The following is a 20,734-nucleotide window of genomic DNA, read 5'->3' on the forward strand; positions in this document are numbered from 1 at the left end:
AGAAGATTAAAGGCTGTTATTGCAGCGAAGGAGGACGAATCAGTGGTTATTACCCTTCATTTCAGATACAAGTGCACACACACACACACACAAAGCCGTTGTGTACCTGCAGCTGTCTCTCCATTGCATTGATCTTCTTGAAGGTCTCTGCCATGATTTTACACAGAAGCTCATGCTCTTCTCCATGTTCTTCTCTGTACTGGAAGTTCACCAGAGACTGCAGAGCATCTATCAAACCCAGGTGCTTTATCACACAAGACACTATCACCTCCTCCATCACATCAGGCCTGATAACCTCTCTAGAAAGAGACAGAGGAAACGAGGAATGCAGTTCAGAACTAAAAGGCAGAAAACTATGGCAACTGAATACACCGATGAACTAATACTATTGTCATTGTGAATTCTAGAGACCCTCCTGTTGGTACTTCACCTGAGTGGTTTTAACATTTGGGTTCAGTGCAAATAAAAATGATGTTTTGGCAACTTTTTTTTTTTAAACAGCACACACTTTTACTCAACAGTAAAATAAACCCTTAAAGAAGCATCTTACTCTATACTTACTTGATGCTTGGGCGGAACTGAGGCCGGGCTCTTCCAGAGAGCTCCCTCAGACGTCCCATAATCCCCGGGGGAAGGCGGATGCGAGGCAGATCACAGCAGACCCCGGGCATGAGACCTGGAGGTGGCATGAGTATGTCTGTGGGGTAGTTGAACTCCTGGTCCTCGTCGATAGTGAGAGGGAGGGGAGAGGGTGACGGAGTGAGGGCAGGAGAGATGGCACCATTGGCTTCCACCTGCCACTGGCATCTGCGATTGAGAGGTAAATAATGCTTCAAGCACGGGATATCATTGTTAAGATTTTTGACTGTGGATTAATGCCCTAACCTGATGGGCATTCAGATGACTGGTGGCGATTTTAGTTCCGTCTTAAAACAACACATCACTCTTTTTAATGAACTTTTTAAAGATTGTGGTGTCTTTTACCTTTATAAATGAGATACAGATATAGCTCCCAGGTTACACTAAACCCCCGGTACCCGAGGTGTGTAAAGATTCTCTTAATTAAGTAACAAATCTGGCGTCCGCCCACCTTTGCAGGAGTTTGGAGCAGAGCAGGTCGTTGCAGGCCTCCTCCTCTCTTGTGACATCAGGACCGTTGTAAAGGATGCGTAACATGGAGCAGGCCAGCACTGACAGACCCAAAGCCAGGTCAGCTAGAAACGGAAGACCTCCAGAAACATCCTCCGAAGACTCCTATAATACACAAATTGAATCAGATTGTGGTACTGTGGATCGGGTGGTCTGGAGGTACCTTTTTGGGGAGCGTCAAGTTGGTGGAAAGAGGTACTATAGAGTCAGTTATAGCGTTTCTCCCAGTGGATGATTTATTGTGAGGAACGAAGCACCACGGTAACAAACATGCAAAAATAGAGAATTGGTATTTCCAAAATATTTACACTATTTACCACCAGTTACACTTGATAATTACTCAAGTCCGTAACAAAGCTCTAGTCACGTAGAGACCAAGCAAACTAAAGCCTTCCTTCCCTCCCTTCCTACTCCATTAGACCCATCCTGGACTAGACCAACATGAGTATATAGGAACATGCTCTTCCCCTTTACAGGTTCAATGGATCCCCCTGCACCAGCTATGTACCCTAGTCCACTTAGGACTATAAAAGCTGGGTGACCCGCGCGCTGCCACTCCTAAAAGGACACAGGTGAGTACCAGTTTTCTATATTTAATTTGTCCTTTTTGAGTCTTTACAAAGGAAGTGTCTTTGGTACATTGTTTATAGAGATGGTGATGTGTTGGGCCAGCCTACATCATCACACAGATAATCAATAAAAAAAAGCAATAACGTTAACAATATAAAGATTTCAGTAACGTTAAAAAGAAGCAAGCCTGCATTGCTTCAAATAAATTCACCAAATATCCACATATTGATGTAGTTATTATGCTCAATGTACACAGAGTAGATGATGTCAAGGCAGTCCCTAGAGGTTTCTGCCAGAAAGTGCCGTTCAAAACAGAGAAGTAAATAAAATGCAACATGACCCTGTTTTGAAATGCAACATCAAGGAGAGGGTAACAACAAATATGATGCTTAATCATCAATAAATGGACGATGCTTGTTCGCAAACAGAGCTAAAGTGAACAACAAACACAAGTAGAGAGAATTTGGCAGTCCACATTTTGTTTATCTTTTATAATCATGAATTATAAGGAGGTGTGTTCTCCCCGTGTCTGCGTGGGTTTCCTCCGGGTGCTCCGGTTTCCTCCCACAGTCCAAAAACACACGTTGCAGGTGGGTTGGCGACTCGAAAGTGTCCGTAGGTGTGAGCGAATGTGTGTGTGTCTGTGTTGCCCTGTGAAGGACTGGCGTCCCCTCCAGGGTGTATTCCCGCCTTGCGCCCAATGATTCCAGGTAGGCTCTGGACCCCCCGCGACCCTAAATTGGATAAGCGGTACAGATAATGGATGGATGGATGGATGGAATTATAAGGACAAACATTCGCTGGTGAGCAGCTGCATGCTTGTCTTTCATTGGTTAACTACCAGAACATCTGCGTGCATCAGGGCATTGTACATGTAAACTACATGAGTATATGATGTCAAACTACGCCTGTTTATTCCAAGTATATTGTGAAACTGTGCTCGCCTGTGCTCGGACAGTGCAGGAGAAACCCCACATGGCTTTGTCTGGAGTGTTGTGCTCACGTCCACTTCTCATCTCAAATGAGAACGTCACGGTGTCTCCCTCAACCTGCACAAGGAAAACAAACCAGAACAAGCAGTGAGTGTACTTTTATATAGCATTCATTTTGCACTGATTTCACATATTACATCTCAGCCCTGCCATGTGACTTCCCTATTTATCTGTGTGTGTTTATTTCCGCTCACCTTGACCAGGTCTTTGGGCCAACCAGTGCCTAGGACACTGCGGCTGCCGTATCCCAGAGTGTTGCCGCCGTACTCAGCTACTTTGCGACTGTTGGTATTAGGCCCAGCATAGATAACCAGCTTCAAAGACAAAAGAAAGGGAATCCAATATTAAGCAATTGAACTCACCACATAAAACCGAATAGTCCGCCTTATTTCCACGTTGTTTACCAAGTGTCGAAATTCATATCATCATAATTTACTTTAGCAATCATCTAACAGGACAATAGTGCAATGCTGGACACGAACACAGCATTTTGTTAGTGAATAATTAGCAGGAAGAAACCCCTGAATGTCTAAGTCATAAACAGAAGTTGAGATAAGTACCTTATCGTAGTCGTACTGTGAAGAGCAGCGAGGATCGAAGCGTAAATAAAGGCAGCGCGCTCCAGGGATGTGGACGGTTTCTTTAAATTTGTAGTTGTCTCGGACCGGATGGACAGTCTCGACAGTTTTCCCAGCAGCCCAAGGGGCAGGGATCTTCAGACCTGTAAGAAAGCCTGGTTCCTCCTTTTCATCCAGAATCCGGAAACTGAGGAAAACGTTTGTGATTTAGCAATTCATTCATTCATTGTCTGTAACCACTTATCCAAGTCACGGTGGGTCCAGAGCCTACCTGGAATCATTGGGCGCAAGGCGGGAAGACACCCTGGAGGGGGCACCAGTCCTTCACAGGGCAACACACACACACACTCACGGACACTTTTGATTCGCCAATCCACCTACCAACGTGTGTTTTTGGACTGTGGGAGGAAACCGGAGCACCCGGAGGACACCCACGCAGACACAGGGAGAACACACCACACTCCTCACAGACAGTCACCCGGAGGAAAGCCACGCGGACACAGGGAGAACACACCACACTCCTCACAGACAGTCACCCGGAGCGGGAATCGAACTCACGACCTCCAGGTTCTTGGAGCTGTGTGACTGCGACACTAACCTGCTGCACCACCGTGCCGCCCTGATTTAGCAATTGTAAAGCCTTATTTTCATTGATTGATTACAATCTTGATTAGCAATTTGAGGAAGTCAAGTAATTAGAAGAAATGACTCTCCGATTAATGCTTCTGTAGCTGTAAACACACACAGCCTAAGAGCTTTAAGAGCAGATGAAGGTTAGGTGCATTGCACAAGGGCAACACAGCTGTGTATGCTGAGGGAGGATATAGTGCTGACTTTCACTCTACAAACACCCCCCACCCTATCCCACATACTCATTTTCCCTGCCAGACCCAGGGACTGGACCAGTGATCTTCTGGTCCCAAGACTGCTTCTGTACCTTCTAGGCTATGGCTGTCCCAGACCACAGCTTGAACGTTGGAAAATATTTTTTTTCTGTAAAAACTCTCTCAAACATTATTAACCTTATTATCAAAAAAGGATGTGGATTGAGGATAAAGCAAAGCTAAACTCAAGAGGAGAGAAAAAAAATGTAGAGAATTTGCTTGTCTTTTCTTGCAGCAAAATAAGTATGAGGACAACAACTGGGGGCGGCACAGTGGTGCAGAGGGTTAGTGTCGCAGTCGCACAGCTCCAGGGACCTGGAGGATGTGGGTTTGATTCCCGCATTGGGTGACTGTCTGTGAGGAGTGTGGTGTGTTCTCCCTGTGTCTGCGTGGGTTTCCTCCGGGTGACTGTCTGTGAGGAGTGTGGTGTGTTCTCCCTGTGTCTGCGTGGGTTTCCTCCGGGTGACTGTCTGTGAGGAGTGTGGTGTGTTCTCCCTGTGTCTGCGTGGGTTTCCTCCGGGTGACTGTCTGTAAGGAGTGTGGTGTGTTCTCCCTGTGTCTGCGTGGGTTTCCTCCGGGTGACTGTCTGTGAGGAGTGTGGTGTGTTCTCCCTGTGTCTGCGTGGGTTTCCTCCGGGTGACTGTCTGTGAGGAGTGTGGTGTGTTCTCCCTGTCTCTGCGTGGGTTTCCTCCGGGTGACTGTCTGTAAGGAGTGTGGTGTGTTCTCCCTGTGTCTGCGTGGGTTTCCTCCGGGTGACTGTCTGTGAGAAGTGTGGTGTGTTCTCCCTGTGTCTGCGTGGGTTTCCTCCGGGTGACTGTCTGTGAGGAGTGTGGTGTGTTCTCCCTGTGTCTGCGTGGGTTTCCTCCGGGTGACTGTCTGTGAGGAGTGTGGTGTGTTCTCCCTGTGTCTGCGTGGGTTTCCTCCGGGTGACTGTCTGTGAGGAGTGTGGTGTGTTCTCCCTGTGTCTGCGTGGGTTTCCTCCGGGTGACTGTCTGTGAGGAGTGTGGTGTGTTCTCCCTGTGTCTGCGTGGGTTTCCTCCGGGTGACTGTCTGTGAGGAGTGTGGTGTGTTCTCCCTGTGTCTGTGTGGGTTTCCTCCGGGTGACTGTCTGTGAGAAGTGTGGTGTGTTCTCTCTGTGTCTGCGTGGGTTTCCTCCGGGTGCTCTGGTTTCCTCCCACAGTCCAAAAACACACGTTGGTAGGTGGATTGGCAACTCAAAAGTGTCCGTAGGAGTGAGTGTGTGAGTGTGTGTGTTGCCCTGTGAAGGACTGGCGCCCCCTCCAGGGTGTGTTCCCGCCTTGCGCCCAATGATTCCAGGTAGGCCCTGGACCCACCGTGACCCTGAACTGGATAAGCGCTTACATATAATGGATGGATGGATGGATGGACGGACAACCATTGGCTCATGAGCTGCTTCATGTGCATGCAAGAATGGATGCATTTTAAAAGCTTTGGTATACAATAAAACATATTTATAAAAATAAATGACAAAAGATTTGTTGTGCTTCGGAAAATAGTTATGTATGAACTCTTAAAGAAACATTTATATTTGAATAGTTCAGTGAAGACAAGACAAAAAAAAAAAAAAAAAAAAAAAAAAAAAAAAAAAAAAAAACACGACAATATAGATAGGTTTAGGAAATAACTGTGAACCTACCTGTCATCGATACTAGGAAGTTTGGAGCCATGATTTAAAGGGCCACTCATTTGTGGAGAACCTTCAACAAACATCGCAGACTGGGTCTTCAGGAGTAAAGCAGTCTATAAAAACACACACACACACTTCTAAATGTATTTAATGTGAAAGAGATTGTCAGTGTACAATATCAATGCATATAAACAAGTACAAATACCAAGTACTCAATAGGATTTAAATCTGATCACAACTTTTCAAGTGTGGGAGGCAGGTCTGTGGTTTTCTAGTATTTGTGTTGTAACAGTATATGTGTATTTTATGCTTAATGTTTTGTCATTTTGAGCTGGACACCTTTTTGCATGCAGGTATGCACACGCGTACACACACCTGACTGGTGTAGAGGACGAGCTGGACCAGTTGTGGCATGAGAGCATCAGCGAGAGACAAGGTTTGGAGGTTTGGGTGCATCAGAGACGTCAGAAGCACTGGCAGCAAATGGCCCAACATTGTAGCTTTAGTCACCTGCTCCAGGCCCTTCAGTCTGGAGAGTGAAAGAAATGGTAGTGTGTGTAAAACACAGGGAGAAACACAAACTGAAAAAGCCCAGTCAATTGATTCATTGTCTCCAATGATTCTACTGAACTTTGTAAAACAGCACAGAGTATCAGCGATTTTATACTAAGCCTATTTTTATTATTGTCTCAATACTTGCCCCATTGTAGATAGTTGTGTGCCTGCATGTGTGTGTGTGTGTGTGTGTGTGTGTCGTAGCTAAGAAAGCAAACATGAGACTTTGTCTGCTGCAGTTATGGAGCGATTGTTCTTCTCTCTGTATGAAACATGGTTAAAAACACCACTAGTATAAAGTCTTATAGCCTTTTTCATCTGAACTAAGTACCAACTTAATGAAAAAAACGCTACCACAGCAGAGCACAGCTAAAGTTTGGATCATTTAACAACAGCAGATGCACAGCACAATCAGACGTGTTCATGGGGTTAAAAACACGGAGGAAAATAACTCCGTAAAAGACTCACCTGCTCTCGCGGTCACTGATGTCACTGTTAATGAGAGCAGTGGTCACTTGCTGAAGGGTCTCCAGCACTTCATCACAACCCACCAGCACTTTAGTGGCCAGGGACAGGATACTTGTCTGTAGCTCCTGAGAAAGAAAACACAGAAACGCACCCACATTGAGAAATCAACATTCAGCAAGTAAATATGGGAAAATGGATTTTCTCCTCACGGATGTTATTAAAAGTGAATAGTTTCCGACAACATGTTTTTGTGCTTTGTGCTCCTGCAATAAAACCACTTCACTCAGGGATAAATAAAAGTTATCAATTCTTCTATTCATTCATTCTCTGTAACCCTTATCCAGCGGTGGGTCCAGAGCCTACCTGGAATCATTGGGTGCAAGGCAGGAATACACCCTGGAGGGGGCACCAGTAGAAGGGTACACACACACGCACACACACACCCCTACGGACACTTTTTTTTGAGTTGCCAACCCACCTACCAACCTGTTTTTTTTTTTTTTTTTTTTGGATGTGGGAGGAAACCGGAGCACCCAGAGGAAACCCACGCAAACACAGGGAGAACACACCACACTCCTCACAGACAGTCACCCGGAGGAAACCCACGCAGACACAGGGAGAACACACCACACTCCTCACGGACAGTCACCCGGAGGAATCCCACGCAGACACAGAGAGAACACACCACACTCCTCACAGACAGTCACCCGGAGGAATCCCACGCAGACACAGGGAGAACACACCACACTCCTCACAGACAGTCAAGAAAATACACAAGCATTTTTAAGCTATTTCATTTGTTGGTGAAAATCACAAGACTGCCCCCTTAAAAACTTGACATTTAGAATGACTGCCACTAATGTTTCCAACACACTGACACCAGCCTTTCACATCACTGTGCTCACTTGTCTGCAGAAAAGACCCTGAATTACTTTTATAAGAAATATAATTGTATATTGTTGTTATCCAAAGAAAAAACACGTATCTCCATTTGTGTGGATTTTAAGTTTACTACATCATTTGAACACCGAAGCTGTCCTTCAGATTGTGTGTAAATTTCATGATGAATGAACCAACAGAAATGCTCACAAATGACTTGGAATAATACCTTTTTACACTGACCTCCACTGAAATTTAAGACTTTGGTGATTTTCCTTTGGATAGCGACTAGAAACAGTGATGTCAGCACATGTTCATTAATATCTTCTGGACACAGAGAGCTTCATAACCGAGGTTAATGCTGCACATTTACAAAGGCACAAGCAGAGGTAGGGGTATTTAAAAGGGGGGTTTTTACCTGTACCTTCATTGTTTCCCCTTGGAGGGAGCTGTCACTGTCCTCGCTGTCGTCCGGACGGATCAGGACAATGTTACTAAGCAAGTGATTCTGTACGGCCATAAGGTACCGCAAACTGGGAGAGGCAACCTGAGGGGCGACAGAATTCAGTGGTCATACTCATCCTTTAGATCCTGTCTGTACATGTAGAATGAATGGGTGTAAAACTAATAACAATGTTTAAATTAGTCGCTGCTGACACAGAAAACTTTCAATGTTAGCCAACTCAAACATGAAGGGTGCTTATGGAGTGCGAAATTCAAGTTAACCTAGTCTTTCCTCTACATGAACATACAGGGGTTGGACAATGAAAGTGAAACTGGTTTTAGACCACAATAGTTTATTAGTACGGTGTAGGGCCTCCTTTTGCGGCCAATACAGCGTCAGTTCGTCTTGGGAATGACATATACAAGTCCTGCACAGTGGTCAGAGGGATTTGAAGCCATTCTTCTTGCAGGATAGTGGCCAGGTCTCTACGTGATGCTGGTGGAGGAAAACGTTTCCTGACCCGCTCCTCCAAAACACCCCAAAGTGTCTCAATAATATTTAGATCTGGTGACTGTGCAGGCCATGGGAGATGTTCAACTTCACTTTCATGTTCATCAAACCAATCTTTCACCAGTCTTGCTGTGTGTATTAGTGCATTGTCGTCCTGATACACGGCACCGCCTTCAGGACACAATGTTTGAACCATTGGATGCACATGGTCCTCCAGAATGGTTTGGTAGTCCTTGGCAGGGACGCACCCATCTAGCACAAGTATTTGGCCAAGGGAATGCCATGATATGGCAACCCAAGATTTGCACTCCTTGCACCATTGAAACCGACGTTTGGCGTTGGCGTGAGTGACCAAAGGTGTGGCTATAGCAGCCCGGCCGTGTATATTGACCCTGTGGAGCTCCCAACGGACAGTTCTGGCGGAAACAGGAGAGTTGAGGTGTATATTTAATTCTGCCGTGGTTTTATGTTTTTTGGACACAATCCGGGTCAACACCCGAACATTCCTTTCAGACAGCGTCCTCTTGCGTCCACAGTTAATTCTGTTGGATGCGTTTCCTCCTTCTTGGTGGTACGCTGACATTACCCTGGATACCGTGGCTCTTGATACATCACAAAGACTCTCTGTCTTGGTCACAGATGCGCCAGCAAGACGTGCACCAACAATATTTTGAGCAAAACTGTGCTTTTACCCTCTGCTAATTAACCTTCACACTCTGCTCTTACTGGTGCAATGTGCAATTAATGAAGATTGGACACCGGGCTGCTCCAATTTAGCCATGAAACCTCCCACACTAAAATGACAGGTGTTTCAGTTTCATTGTCCAACCCTGTAAGTGTTCCATCATTATGAATACATTACAGAGTCTCTGTTCCACCTTAAATATTGCAGCAGTCACACTACATTCCCAATGGTTTCTAGCTACTCACAAGTTTGTAAACTCATCAAGGACACAGACACTCAATAGTGCACAATGAGCTGGTATACTCTCCATAAAAATTCATCAATAAAACAAATTGCTCTGGACTGCCCATGAGCCAAAGGAAGCCATTTGATAACTCCAAACATGGGCTAGAAAGGTATAAACCACCTCTGCAGCTGGCTGTGGAGCTGTGTAACTATGTTCTCTGCAGTGCTGAAGCGCCATTCAATACATTAGTTATGAGTTGGAGTCGGGTTTGTGATCCAAAACTAATGATCCTACATCAGCACTAACATGACCTTGTGGCTAAATGTCATTAAAGCCTCACAGCAATGTTTTAACATCCAGTCTAAAGCCATCCTAGAAAAGTAGAGACAGTAAGTATGCCAAACTCCCTATTAATACCTTTAATTTAGAGGAAATTTCAGCCACACGGTAGACACTCCCAGTAAACATTTAGCCGTTGATTCAACGTTGAAATAACGTAATGACTGCCGTCTAATCAACGTTCTCTTAAGGTTGAAAATGAAAGTTGAAAAGACGTCCAAACACAGACATTGAAAAGACGACTATTAGACGTATTTTGGACGTCCATTGACGTTATTAATTGGTCCCGAAATAAATTACTTGCATAAAACGCGTTTTGGACGTCCACTGACGTTATCGATTGGTCACCACTTAACTAACTTATTAAGATGGAATTTGGACGTCCATTGACGTTTAAAATATGTCCTTGACGAACAGACTACTTTTAGACCTATTTTGAACGTCCAGGGGCGTTCCTTGTTTACTGGGCTACGGCCTACAACTATGAGAACTTGATGGCAGGCTTGTGGTTGTGAGGTTTAAGTTAAGATTGTTACATACAGGAACTGTAGAGAGAAGCTTCTGGAAATCATCCTTGGCAACTGTTTGGCATTTCGTGATGAGGAGGCAAGATTCTCGCACCACTGTCTTCAGAATGCAGTGTAACAGCTCATCACTCAGTCTGCAGGGAAGAAACATGAGCTGAGATAGAAATCTCTGGATGAAAGACAGAAAACTACTTCCCTAAAGCCCCATTCTAGGCTCGGGATCACAAACCACACAGAGAGAACTTGCAGTTGGTACCTGTAATGGTCATCGTCCTCACTTCCAAAACGGTTCTTCTGTAACTGGTTGGCGAGGTTGTTGAGAATGACGTCTCGTAACTGGGACAAGCCACTGTTTCTCTCACCTTAAGTTATAAATACATATAATAACAGATCAGAGGGATGCTCCACAAAGTAGGATTTTCAGTTTAGCCAGATAACTTAAGCCCAAACTCAAGTCTGGACAAAAGGAACAGACTTGAGGGTGATTCCTATTGGACAGTGCTCAACTTTAGGCTTAAGTTAGCTGGTTAGCTTTCAAACCCTGCTTTGTGGAATTCACCCAGATCACAGTAAGTGTTTAGAACAGTCCTTAGAAATCTGATATTAATAGCAAATTCTACACATGCTGCAAATTTGATAACACTTCACAAATGTCTCATCAAGTTCTAACAGCCTCTGAATCTTACCTTCAGTCAGAACCATCTTTAACAAGCTGTTCAATTCTGACTCGCCCTGATACAAGACCTGCAAACCCGAACTGAAAATCAGAAGAGAGAGTGACATCACAAACAAATATAAAGTTCACCTTTGCAACAAAATTTAACTAACACATTTAGTCAGGACAGAAAAGCAGAAAATATTCATTCATTGTCTGTAAGCTCTTATCCAGTTCAGGGTCGCGGTGGGTCCGGAGCCTACCCGGAATCAATGGGTGCAAGGTGGGAACACATCCTTGAGGGGGTGCCAGTCCTTCACAGGTTGACACACACACACACTTATGGACACTTTTGAGTCACCAATCCATCTACCAACGTGTGTTTTTGGACCATGGGTGGAAACCGGAGCACAGGAGGAAACCCACACGGACACAGGGAGAACACACCACACTCCTCACAGACAGTCACCCGGAAGAAACCCACACAGACACAGAGAGAACACACCACACTCCTCACAGACAGTCACCCCGGAGGAAACCCACACAGACACAGGGAGAACACACCACACTCCTCACAGACAGTCACCCAGAGGAAACCCACGCAGACACAGGGAGAACACACCACACTGCTCACAGACTGGAGATGTGTGACTGCGACACTAACCTGCTGCACCACCGTGCCAAGCATAATGTGTCTGTCACTATACCATTTCCTACAGCTCCATGCAATATGAATGCATTTTCCATCTACAGTTTATCAGGAACATAGAAACTCTGAGCTACTTTAAAATGATCTGAGTTATTTTAACTAGCTTCCAATTAGAAAATCAATAAACCACGTCGATCAGGTTGACCAGGATTCTGCAGACCTTTGCATAAAATGTTTTACCTGATGGCCAGACAGACTTCTCTTTGGATTTCTGCTCCGATCTGATCCACAGGACCCATAAGCAGCTGCCACAGCAGCAGCCCAGACCGCCTCACGCTCTCCTGGTTTTGCTCCGAGTGGGGGTTGAAAAACCGAAACACCACCTGAGAGAACACAGAAAAAAAAGGAGAGTGATAAGACATCTGTGGGCATTTCTATCACTTTCTAAAAAGAGTTCTTCATTCCCTGGATCTGGGGGGGGGGGGGGGGGGGGGGAAGCTAATGGTGCATTTACACTGCAGCAGAGAGGATTTTCAATTCATCTCTCTAAGTATCTAACGAGACGGGCAGCAGGAGGGAACCGGGGGATTTGGGGAGTGAGAGTGCAAGAAAAGAGAAGTAAAAATTTTAGATTTTCTCAACCTGATGCCAAACAGATGTTTCAAAAGTCACAGAGTGTCATGTAACATTCAAACTCCACATTCCCACATGGCTAACATTGTATTAAATTGTTGAGATAGGGAGCACACACTCAAGGACAGTGTAGAGCAAGGAAAGCAAGCAGAATAATCCTGGCTTACGCTCGAGAACCCCACATATTAAACAGTACCTGGAAGACCACGAGGATACAGCGGATGACAAAGGTGTCTGAATTCACCATAGCCTTCTCCATTATGTCACAGATCAAGCTAAAGTGGCGAGCCTCCATTGGCTGTTGCTTGCCCAGAAAGGATCCCAGAGGCAGAGAGCTACTGCTAGCGGCCAGCAGGTTCAGCTGGTGGATACACATGGCACCGACATGATGCAACAGCTGGCTAACCACCTCGCCTGTCTCCACCATCTCTTCTGTGGGTAAAATGAAATGTGAGTCAAAACTGTGAGAAAAGTTCTGACAGGAGACAATGCCTTATACGCAGCACCTGACAATGAACCTGGGAAGAATAGAACCGAGCGAAAACAGCTATTTAAAAAAAAAGCGCTTCTGCTCCTCAGTCCTCACTGCTGTGCACTCGCGGTCAGGGTGAACAGCGAGTGGCTCATTATCAATTAAAGGAGCTGGCGTTTCATTTAAAGGAACTTTAGACAGGGGATGGAATGTTGATGTGCTCTTCTTTTTGTTGTGTGTCTAGGTTTATTGTCATGTCAAACATTCCTTTCCTGCCAAGTGTTCTGAGGGTGGGAATAAACATTTTTTTCATTTTTGTGGTGTAAACATCAACATTAATGACATAATCTATGGACATAATCAATACGTCACCTGCTGCATAGTGTCAATAGTGAAACATGGGGGAGGCAATGTGTTATTGTGATGTTGTTTGAGCTCAGCAAGTGTAGGGTTGGTCAATTTTTCATCCAGTATTTTAAATATCAACACTAGCATTCATTATGCCATTTATAGACTTTAATCAACTGCTAAACTCACAATAACATCACCTCCCTCATGTTTCACAGCTGACACTAAACAGTTACTGTAATAGTGTTGGTGTAATCGACAGCAAATATGTTGAATCCCATCTGAAACAAAAAGCTAATGCTAATTTAGCTCATGGCTAACTAGACACCAACTGTGGAGATCAACTTTGCCTGAACACTGTTAGGACTTACAACACGATAAAGTTGAAAACATTGGCCTTTTTTCTTCCAAAGAAATATCACTGCATTTTTTAAACACTGCTGCAACCGTTCTTTTAAACTCTGCCTTACCTTTGGGCTCTCTGATAACATGGCTGACGCCAAGACGTTGGCACACATGATGAAAGGCTTGGTTTCCTGGGTTAGACCACTGGTCCATGTAGTCACTAGAGCACGTCCAGATCAAGTTGTTGAGAGCATCGTAGCAAGCCCCTGAGGCATTAGGAATATCATTGCCAGTTATATTGTAGCATGGATAATGTAGAACTGTGTTTATTAGGAAACAAATGAATATCATAGCAATGTAGCAAAACCACTGCTATCCAAAACAAAACAAGTGCAGATAAAAAGTTTGTACCTAGTCCTGCTACCTGAGCCCCACGACCCAGAGAGCTTCCAGGAGCATCAATAAGATCTGCACGACTGCTAAACTGACCATCAGCCAGATTAAACACCAGACTAGAGGCTAGAACTAATGTGGGGAAAAAGAAGATAGAAAAAGCAATGTTAAAATGTACTGCTCCATTAGATCATACTCATTACTTTACAAACAATAACTAAACTGTTGGAATAATTTTAACTTAAGCTGTCAAACTTTGATATACGCAGAGCATGCATTTACATCAGATCCGAAACCACATTTAAACGCTGTTCAGACGTCTGCTCTAATTCAATCCGGGGGTGACAAATGAATCAGATCTGAGCTGAGAGTCTGAACAAGGTCACGTTTGTTTCTGGCTTCTCCTGAAAACTCAGACACTCTGGTTTTTGAAGTGTCTTACTCTTAAGAGAGGAAAGGCCACTGGATCCACCAAAAAGTGAGCGAGTGGCAGAACTACCGGCTACACCAGGAGGAGAGGCCAACATCACCAGGTACGTCCCACATACGTACATGGGCGTCTTCCTCAGAGTCTTCAGAGGAAGACCGCAGCTCGCGTTTACAGCTGGAGAAGAGAAAACAAAAAGGCACAGCATTTGTCAACGTGGTCATATAGACAACAGCAATAAATCAACTCATCTCTGTGCTTTTGTGTGTATTTTCGCTGTCCAAAAACGTCCCACATATTTCCTTCACAGCGTTTACATTTGCCACATTTTGGCAGATGCTCTTCTTCAGATCAATTTACAAAATTAGTCGCGTTACAGAGAAACACTAATTAAAAGGATTAGGAGTCAGAGAATCAGAACCAGCATCACTTTACTGGCCATTGTGCTTGCCCACAGAGGAATTTGTTCTCTGCATTTAACCCAATCCATGCAGTGAAACACACATTTACACACAGACTATTAACACTAGGGGGCACTGAGCACATGCCCAGAGAGGTGGGCAGGTGCCTTGCTCAAGGGCACTTCCGTCATGACCTGCCAGCTCTGGGGATTGAACCAGCCACCTTCCGGTTACACGCCCAGTTCACTAATCTTGCCCAAGGACTCATTAAGGTGTTCCTGCCTAAGCTGGGAGCTGAACCCTGGTCTTAAAAGTGCATGGCTGCAGTATTATCTCAATCACATTTCTGAAAACCTTCTAAAGGAAAACAAGGTACGTTACTTCTATTATAAGAGAGCGTAAGATTTAGTCATTTGTGCACCATTTTTATTGTTTCGTTCGTCTTGTAATTTCATATAATGTAACAGGCATCTGCTGTGTTCAAATTATGTGGAAAAGTAAATATCAAAAATTTAAAAAGCATGTTTTCACAGATATATATATACACAGGAGGTCCTTGGGTTATGTCAGTCCTGAGTTACGATGTTTCGTGGTTACGACACATCTCCCATTTACTGTATAATGCCTTGTTTTGACGTAAGTGGTTTTGCGTCGTAAACGTCGTAACGTGAACTACGTGTGTGGTGTGCGCGGCGCGGCGGAAGAATACACGGTTACGTGGCTCGGGACCGAGGAGGATAGGTGTTAGGACAGGATAAGTGCTTACAGTATGTTATTTACGTACAGTATGTACGTATGTTCCCACTTACACCGAAAATCGGTTTACGACGTGACGTAGGAACGGATCGACGAGGACCCCCTGTACGTCTATCCAAGTCTATCAAAATATACTTTGCTTTGCAGCCCCTTGGACGACTCTGTAGGAGGATGAAATGGTAGTTTTGCCTCTTCTCTTGGCATCTCATTGTTTTAAATTGTTATTGTCCAAAAAAACTGCTGATGCTATAAACCTCCCCTTTTGCAGCAGTTGAGATAGAGCCATAAAACTGCAGCACTATCAAATTTAGCTGTTTTTTTCAATTTTTGCTAGATTAATATTAATGTTGGTTTGGTTCCAGCCCGTCTCTAAAGCATTTTACAGCCCGTTCTGTTTGGCGAATTGTATTCTGCTCATTTCTGGCTAATTCCAGGTTGGTAAGTTGTCCTTCTGACACAGCTGTCAACCAAAACGTTTGTTTAGTGTTAAAGAGAGTTTTGGAATTTGCTGTAGTCTCCTCTTCTGATTCTGACCAAACGTGACGCTAGTCGTATTTAATCTTAAATGTATCTATTATCTCTTTGTGCTCAAGGTAATAAAGTACAGTGGTTTGAAGGTCTCCTGCAGTGGTCAAAGTCATTGCTTAGCAACGACGTTCAGGCGAGTGGTACAGTGGATGTATTTTGCGATAACAACATGGTCAGGACAGTCCTCAACCAATCAGATTGCATACACCTGAATAACAGCAGATATAGCACATTTAAATAAACTGGTTTTGTCTATCCTTCTCAGGACTTCGTTTTATGTATTCGGCAGGCTTGTGACAATCAGTGTAATGTATTATTAACAGCACTGATTTTCCTGTGTCTGTGTGTGTGTGTTTACCAGACTGCTCTTCTTTAACAGGGTTGGTGATGGCCGAGCCAGTGAGAGCGGCGAGTGTGGCAGAGTGTGAGGCGCGAAAGCGAGACATTCGACTCATCAGCAGCTCATTTAGACACTTGGACGGCTCGCCCTCTTTCCTCAACAAGATCACTCTCTCCCGCAGTGGTGTGAGCACACACAACCCAGACTCAGTCTAAAGGGAAATATTTCATTCAAAAATAATTTTAAAAAATGATTAACAGGAGCCATCAGTCATTTCGATTTTTTTCTCACATTATGAAACTATACTGACACATAGTGAACGGGACAGGTCAGTGATTCTGTTCTGTGGGTGGCCCACTCCATGCAGCATTAACTAGTTCACTGATTGCGCTTTTCCACCAACGTGGAACGGGCTGCGTTCCGGTTCATGAAACTAATTTTGAGCTTTTCGGCGCATTTCCCCCAACAAAAATGCGGTAGGAAACATGAAAAGTTTGTTCGCAGTTTCAGCACGAACTGTGACGACACCCTTTGATGATGACGTAGTCTGTGAGGTATCCTCGGTTCCACTAAAACTGGTGTAAACACGGGCTGGTTCCTTGAAAAGCACCGAAGGGAACCAGTTGTTTTGTTGGAAAAGTGCTATCAGTGAGTACAAAGTATAAAGTTAATAAATGATAACGTTCATAAAAAGTTTGCAATTTTTGGTTTTAAAATTACGACATCTTTATTTTAATAAATAACGTAAAGTCATTAATGGTCACTAAGTGGATTAAAGACGTAGAAACCATGTTCATAAATACAAACAAATACAGAAAGGCATTCCAAGTCCTTACCGCTAACTGGAAGACGTCCATGAAGACTGAGTGGCCTTTCTGTGTTTTTTCATTGAGGCTGACGGGTGACCACACCCAGTAGAGGTAGGTACCATCAGAGCACAGGTGCAGTGTGGTCAAACTGCTGCCCATTGGGAAGTGGTGAACGGGCATGAGCACAATTTGGCACACCTTCAGAGACAGAGACAGAGAGAGAGACTGACTGAAGGCTTGTTAACACGACAAACTGAAGGCTTAAGAAGTCCACACTAAAAATGTGGACAAAATTGAAATACTTGAATGCGAAGCACCAATGTTCCTCAACCACTGGGTTATGGACCACAAAGGGCCAATACTTCTCTAATAATTATTAGCATTAATGCAAGCCGCAGAAAACAGCTTCATCTATTTTTGGCCCATCTCTAGGGGCGCAAATAAAACAAAACACTTGGAAAAGTAATATGAAAAATACAGGGGTTAGACAATGAAGCTGAAACACCTGTCATTGTAGTGTGGGAGGTCTCATGGCTAAATTGGAGCAGCCTGGTGTCCAATCTTCATTAACTGCACATTGCACCAGTAAGACCATGTGCAGCCAATGGTTCAAACATTGTGTCCTGAAGGTGGTGCCGTGTATCAGGACGACAACGCACCAATACACACAGCAAGACTGGTGAAAGATTGGTTTGATGAACATGAAAGTGTAACATCTCCCATGGCCTGCACAGTCACCAGATCTAAATATTATTGAGCCACTGTGGGGTGTTTTGGAGGAGCGAGTCAGGAAACGATTTCCTCCACCAGCATCACGTAGAGACCTGGCCACTATCCTGCAAGAAGAATGGCTTCAAATCCCTCTGACCACTGTGCAGGACTTGTATATGTCATTCCCAAGACGAACTGACGCTATATCGGCCGCAAAAGGAGGCTCTGTACTAATAAATTATTTTCACTTTCATTGTCCAACCCCTGTAACTAAAATTTTATATAATTTCAGCGATGAGTTATTGGGCCTTGACTTGATGTGAAAATTATACAGAAGTGCAGACTCAGAAGGCTCTATCCAAATGTATGTGTGTGTGTGTGTGTGTTTATAGGTTACCTGTAGTGTGAAAGGGTCTATGACCTGGCACAGCTGCTGAGGTTTAGAATCGAAGGAGGCGGGACGATGGAGTAGTCGACCACTGCTATGTACAATCCAACCAGCTTCTAGCTCTTCATTTCTACAGTACACAAATCCTCTGAAAGAGAGAAGGGCTACATCTCAGTATCTTGTTCCCTATTCCCTTCACAGGCAGCTGTGTTGACTGCAAGCATTTTCAGCTTGATGAGTACATCTACTTAAACATTTCCATCTCCATCTGCTTTCATTAATTCAACCAACAGACACTATACTGACAACTAGTGACGCGTCAGTGATTATATTGGTATTTTATATACATTATATATTTATTTATATGGCCTTATATGTGGACTAATTTCTTTGTAAGGCCACTACAGTGTTGGGGACCCACTCCATGTAGCATAACTTTCAGTGACTACAAAGATATTTCAGGAAAAAAAAAAACAATTAATAAAAAAAACACACCTGGATTAAAGATTTTGAGGAAGAAAAAAAAAGAAAAAAGTAATAAAGATAAATGTATGTAGCACCTTTCAATAGGAGGGGGTGCATACATTTTAGAGGAAGTGTAATTATTTAGAAAATATCTTTTTAGCTGAGCTTAGCTTTGATGGTGCAAAGATGATAAAAACAGCAAATAAATGAGAGCAATGAGGAAAAGGTGAGGGCTGCAACAATAAGACAGACCAAACATAGTGGAGAGAGTAGAGGAGTTAAAGGGATGGAGGACAGTAAGAGAACGTGAAAGAAAGAGACAGAGAGAGAGAGAGAGAGAGAGAGAGAGAGAGGCACACTTTCTATACCAAGCGACATAAGTGTCCTTCCCTAAGGTCACAAAAATAGAGGGTAGTTGGTGGCTGGATGTGACTAACACTGTGTGTGTGTGTGTGTGTGTGTGTTTAGTATAGCACTTTATACATACACACATCTCATATTACCTCAGTGTGCCGTGAAGGCCTGAGCCCAGCTTGCTCAAACCTTTCCCAAAGGAGTTAGTGGTGTAGAGATATAGGCCATCTGTAGCCAAGCAGCGTCCCAGATCTGTGTCTGAGAGAAAAGGGTAGAGTGAGGGACAGAGAGAGAGAGAGAAAGAGAGAGGGGGATGGAGAAAGAGAGCGAGGCTTTGAGTGCTTGTTGATATTTCACTTGAACACTCAATATCTGAAGCATCTTGCAAAGACCTGTCTGATAGAAAAGTGATGTAATTACTTTAATCAACGCTGCAGTCCAGAGCACAACGTATCACACTATATACTCCTCCAGATGTTCATGTTATGGTTTCTTCATTTCCATAATGACAGGAAAATGCCCAAATCCTGGTGGTGCAGCAGGTTAGTGTCGCAGTCACACAGCTCCTGTAGGTTGTGGGTTCTAGTCCCGCTCTGGGTGACTGTCCTGTGAGGGGTGTGGTGTGTTCTCCCTGTGTCAGCATGGATTTCCTCCGGGTGACTGTCTGTGAGGAGTGTGGTGTGTTCTCCCTGTGTCAGCATGGGTTTCCTCCGGGTGACTGTCTGTGAGGAGTGTGGTGCGTTCTCCCTGTGTCCGTGTGGGTTTCCTCCGGGTGACTGTCTGTGAGGGGTGTGGTGCGCTCTCCCTGTGTCCGTGTGGGTTTCCTCCGGGTGACTGTCTGTGAGGGGTGTGGTGCGCTCTCCCTGTGTCCGTGTGGGTTTCCTCCGGGTGACTGACTGTGAGGAGTGTGGTGCGTTCTTCCTGTGTCCGCGTGGGTTTCCTCCGGGTGACTGTCTGTGAGGAGTGTGGTGTGTTCTCCCTGTGTCTGCGTGGGTTTCCTCTGGGTGCTCCGGTTTCCTCCCACGGTCCAAAAACACATGTTGGTAGGTGGATTGGTGACTCAAAAAAAAAAAATCTTCACCTCGGAGAGCTTTTTTGAAAACCAAACGCCATTTTCATGTGAATGGGAGGCCAAAACACAAAAACCTCACTTTCTAAAAAGACTCGGATCTGTGTGGTCAGGGTCTTAGAGAAGTCACCTACACACTGTTAGTACAACACAGGAGCTGCTCTGTCTCCACCCCCACACAAACGATCACACTGTAAATAACTGTTTAGGTCCCATTCTGTATTTTCCTGTGAGTAAATACCATATCTTCATTACTGAAACTCGCATGGCTTCAAAGAAATGAAATACAGGAACTGTTGTCTCTTTGGAATTATTTATTGCATTCTGTAAAGAGATTCCTACTCGCATCTGATTGGCTAAACACAATCTATAACATTTAATGATAAGTTGAACTTGTCGGCCGAACAGAGGCTGGTTGAATCATCTGCCTCCACTCTGTGCCTCGTGTCTGAACCTCCCCCAGAATTCAATAATGCTATATTTAATAACTGAAGGCTTCTTTAAGCTCTTCAGAGAAATGCATCTTGGACTGTACC

The 20,734-nt window shown here is 44.4% G+C and overlaps 1 protein-coding gene across 4 annotated transcripts in view; it reads right to left on the reverse strand.

The window, feature by feature from the left end:
* The window catches only part of LOC136676491 (probable E3 ubiquitin-protein ligase HECTD4), a 70,776-nt gene that overhangs the window by 42,472 nt on the left and 7,570 nt on the right, over positions 1 to 20,734 (reverse strand). For 2 of the 4 annotated variants that reach the window (XM_066653561.1, XM_066653560.1), the window contains exons 5-26: positions 19,279 to 19,387; positions 18,320 to 18,458; positions 17,239 to 17,409; positions 16,421 to 16,613; positions 14,393 to 14,554; positions 13,969 to 14,082; positions 13,683 to 13,823; positions 12,589 to 12,824; positions 12,000 to 12,142; positions 11,142 to 11,212; positions 10,712 to 10,817; positions 10,469 to 10,589; positions 8,142 to 8,270; positions 6,845 to 6,969; positions 6,197 to 6,350; positions 5,831 to 5,934; positions 3,272 to 3,476; positions 2,906 to 3,025; positions 2,664 to 2,768; positions 1,091 to 1,254; positions 562 to 807; positions 107 to 299 (exon numbers count right to left, since the gene is read on the reverse strand). In XM_066653561.1, coding sequence (XP_066509658.1) covers positions 107 to 299; positions 562 to 807; positions 1,091 to 1,254; positions 2,664 to 2,768; positions 2,906 to 3,025; positions 3,272 to 3,476; positions 5,831 to 5,934; positions 6,197 to 6,350; positions 6,845 to 6,969; positions 8,142 to 8,270; positions 10,469 to 10,589; positions 10,712 to 10,817; positions 11,142 to 11,212; positions 12,000 to 12,142; positions 12,589 to 12,824; positions 13,683 to 13,823; positions 13,969 to 14,082; positions 14,393 to 14,554; positions 16,421 to 16,613; positions 17,239 to 17,409; positions 18,320 to 18,458; positions 19,279 to 19,387 — 3,251 coding nt within the window. Of the gene's footprint in view, positions 1 to 106; positions 300 to 561; positions 808 to 1,090; positions 1,255 to 2,663; positions 2,769 to 2,905; positions 3,026 to 3,271; positions 3,477 to 5,830; positions 5,935 to 6,196; positions 6,351 to 6,844; positions 6,970 to 8,141; positions 8,271 to 10,468; positions 10,590 to 10,711; positions 10,818 to 11,141; positions 11,213 to 11,999; positions 12,143 to 12,588; positions 12,825 to 12,898; positions 12,986 to 13,682; positions 13,824 to 13,968; positions 14,083 to 14,392; positions 14,555 to 16,420; positions 16,614 to 17,238; positions 17,410 to 18,319; positions 18,459 to 19,278; positions 19,388 to 20,734 lie in introns of those variants that run through there. The other 2 variants (XM_066653562.1, XM_066653563.1) reach the window with 2 other exon arrangements.

This window comes from Hoplias malabaricus, chromosome X2 (genome assembly GCF_029633855.1).
Source record: "Hoplias malabaricus isolate fHopMal1 chromosome X2, fHopMal1.hap1, whole genome shotgun sequence".
Taxonomy (NCBI): domain Eukaryota; kingdom Metazoa; phylum Chordata; class Actinopteri; order Characiformes; family Erythrinidae; genus Hoplias; species Hoplias malabaricus.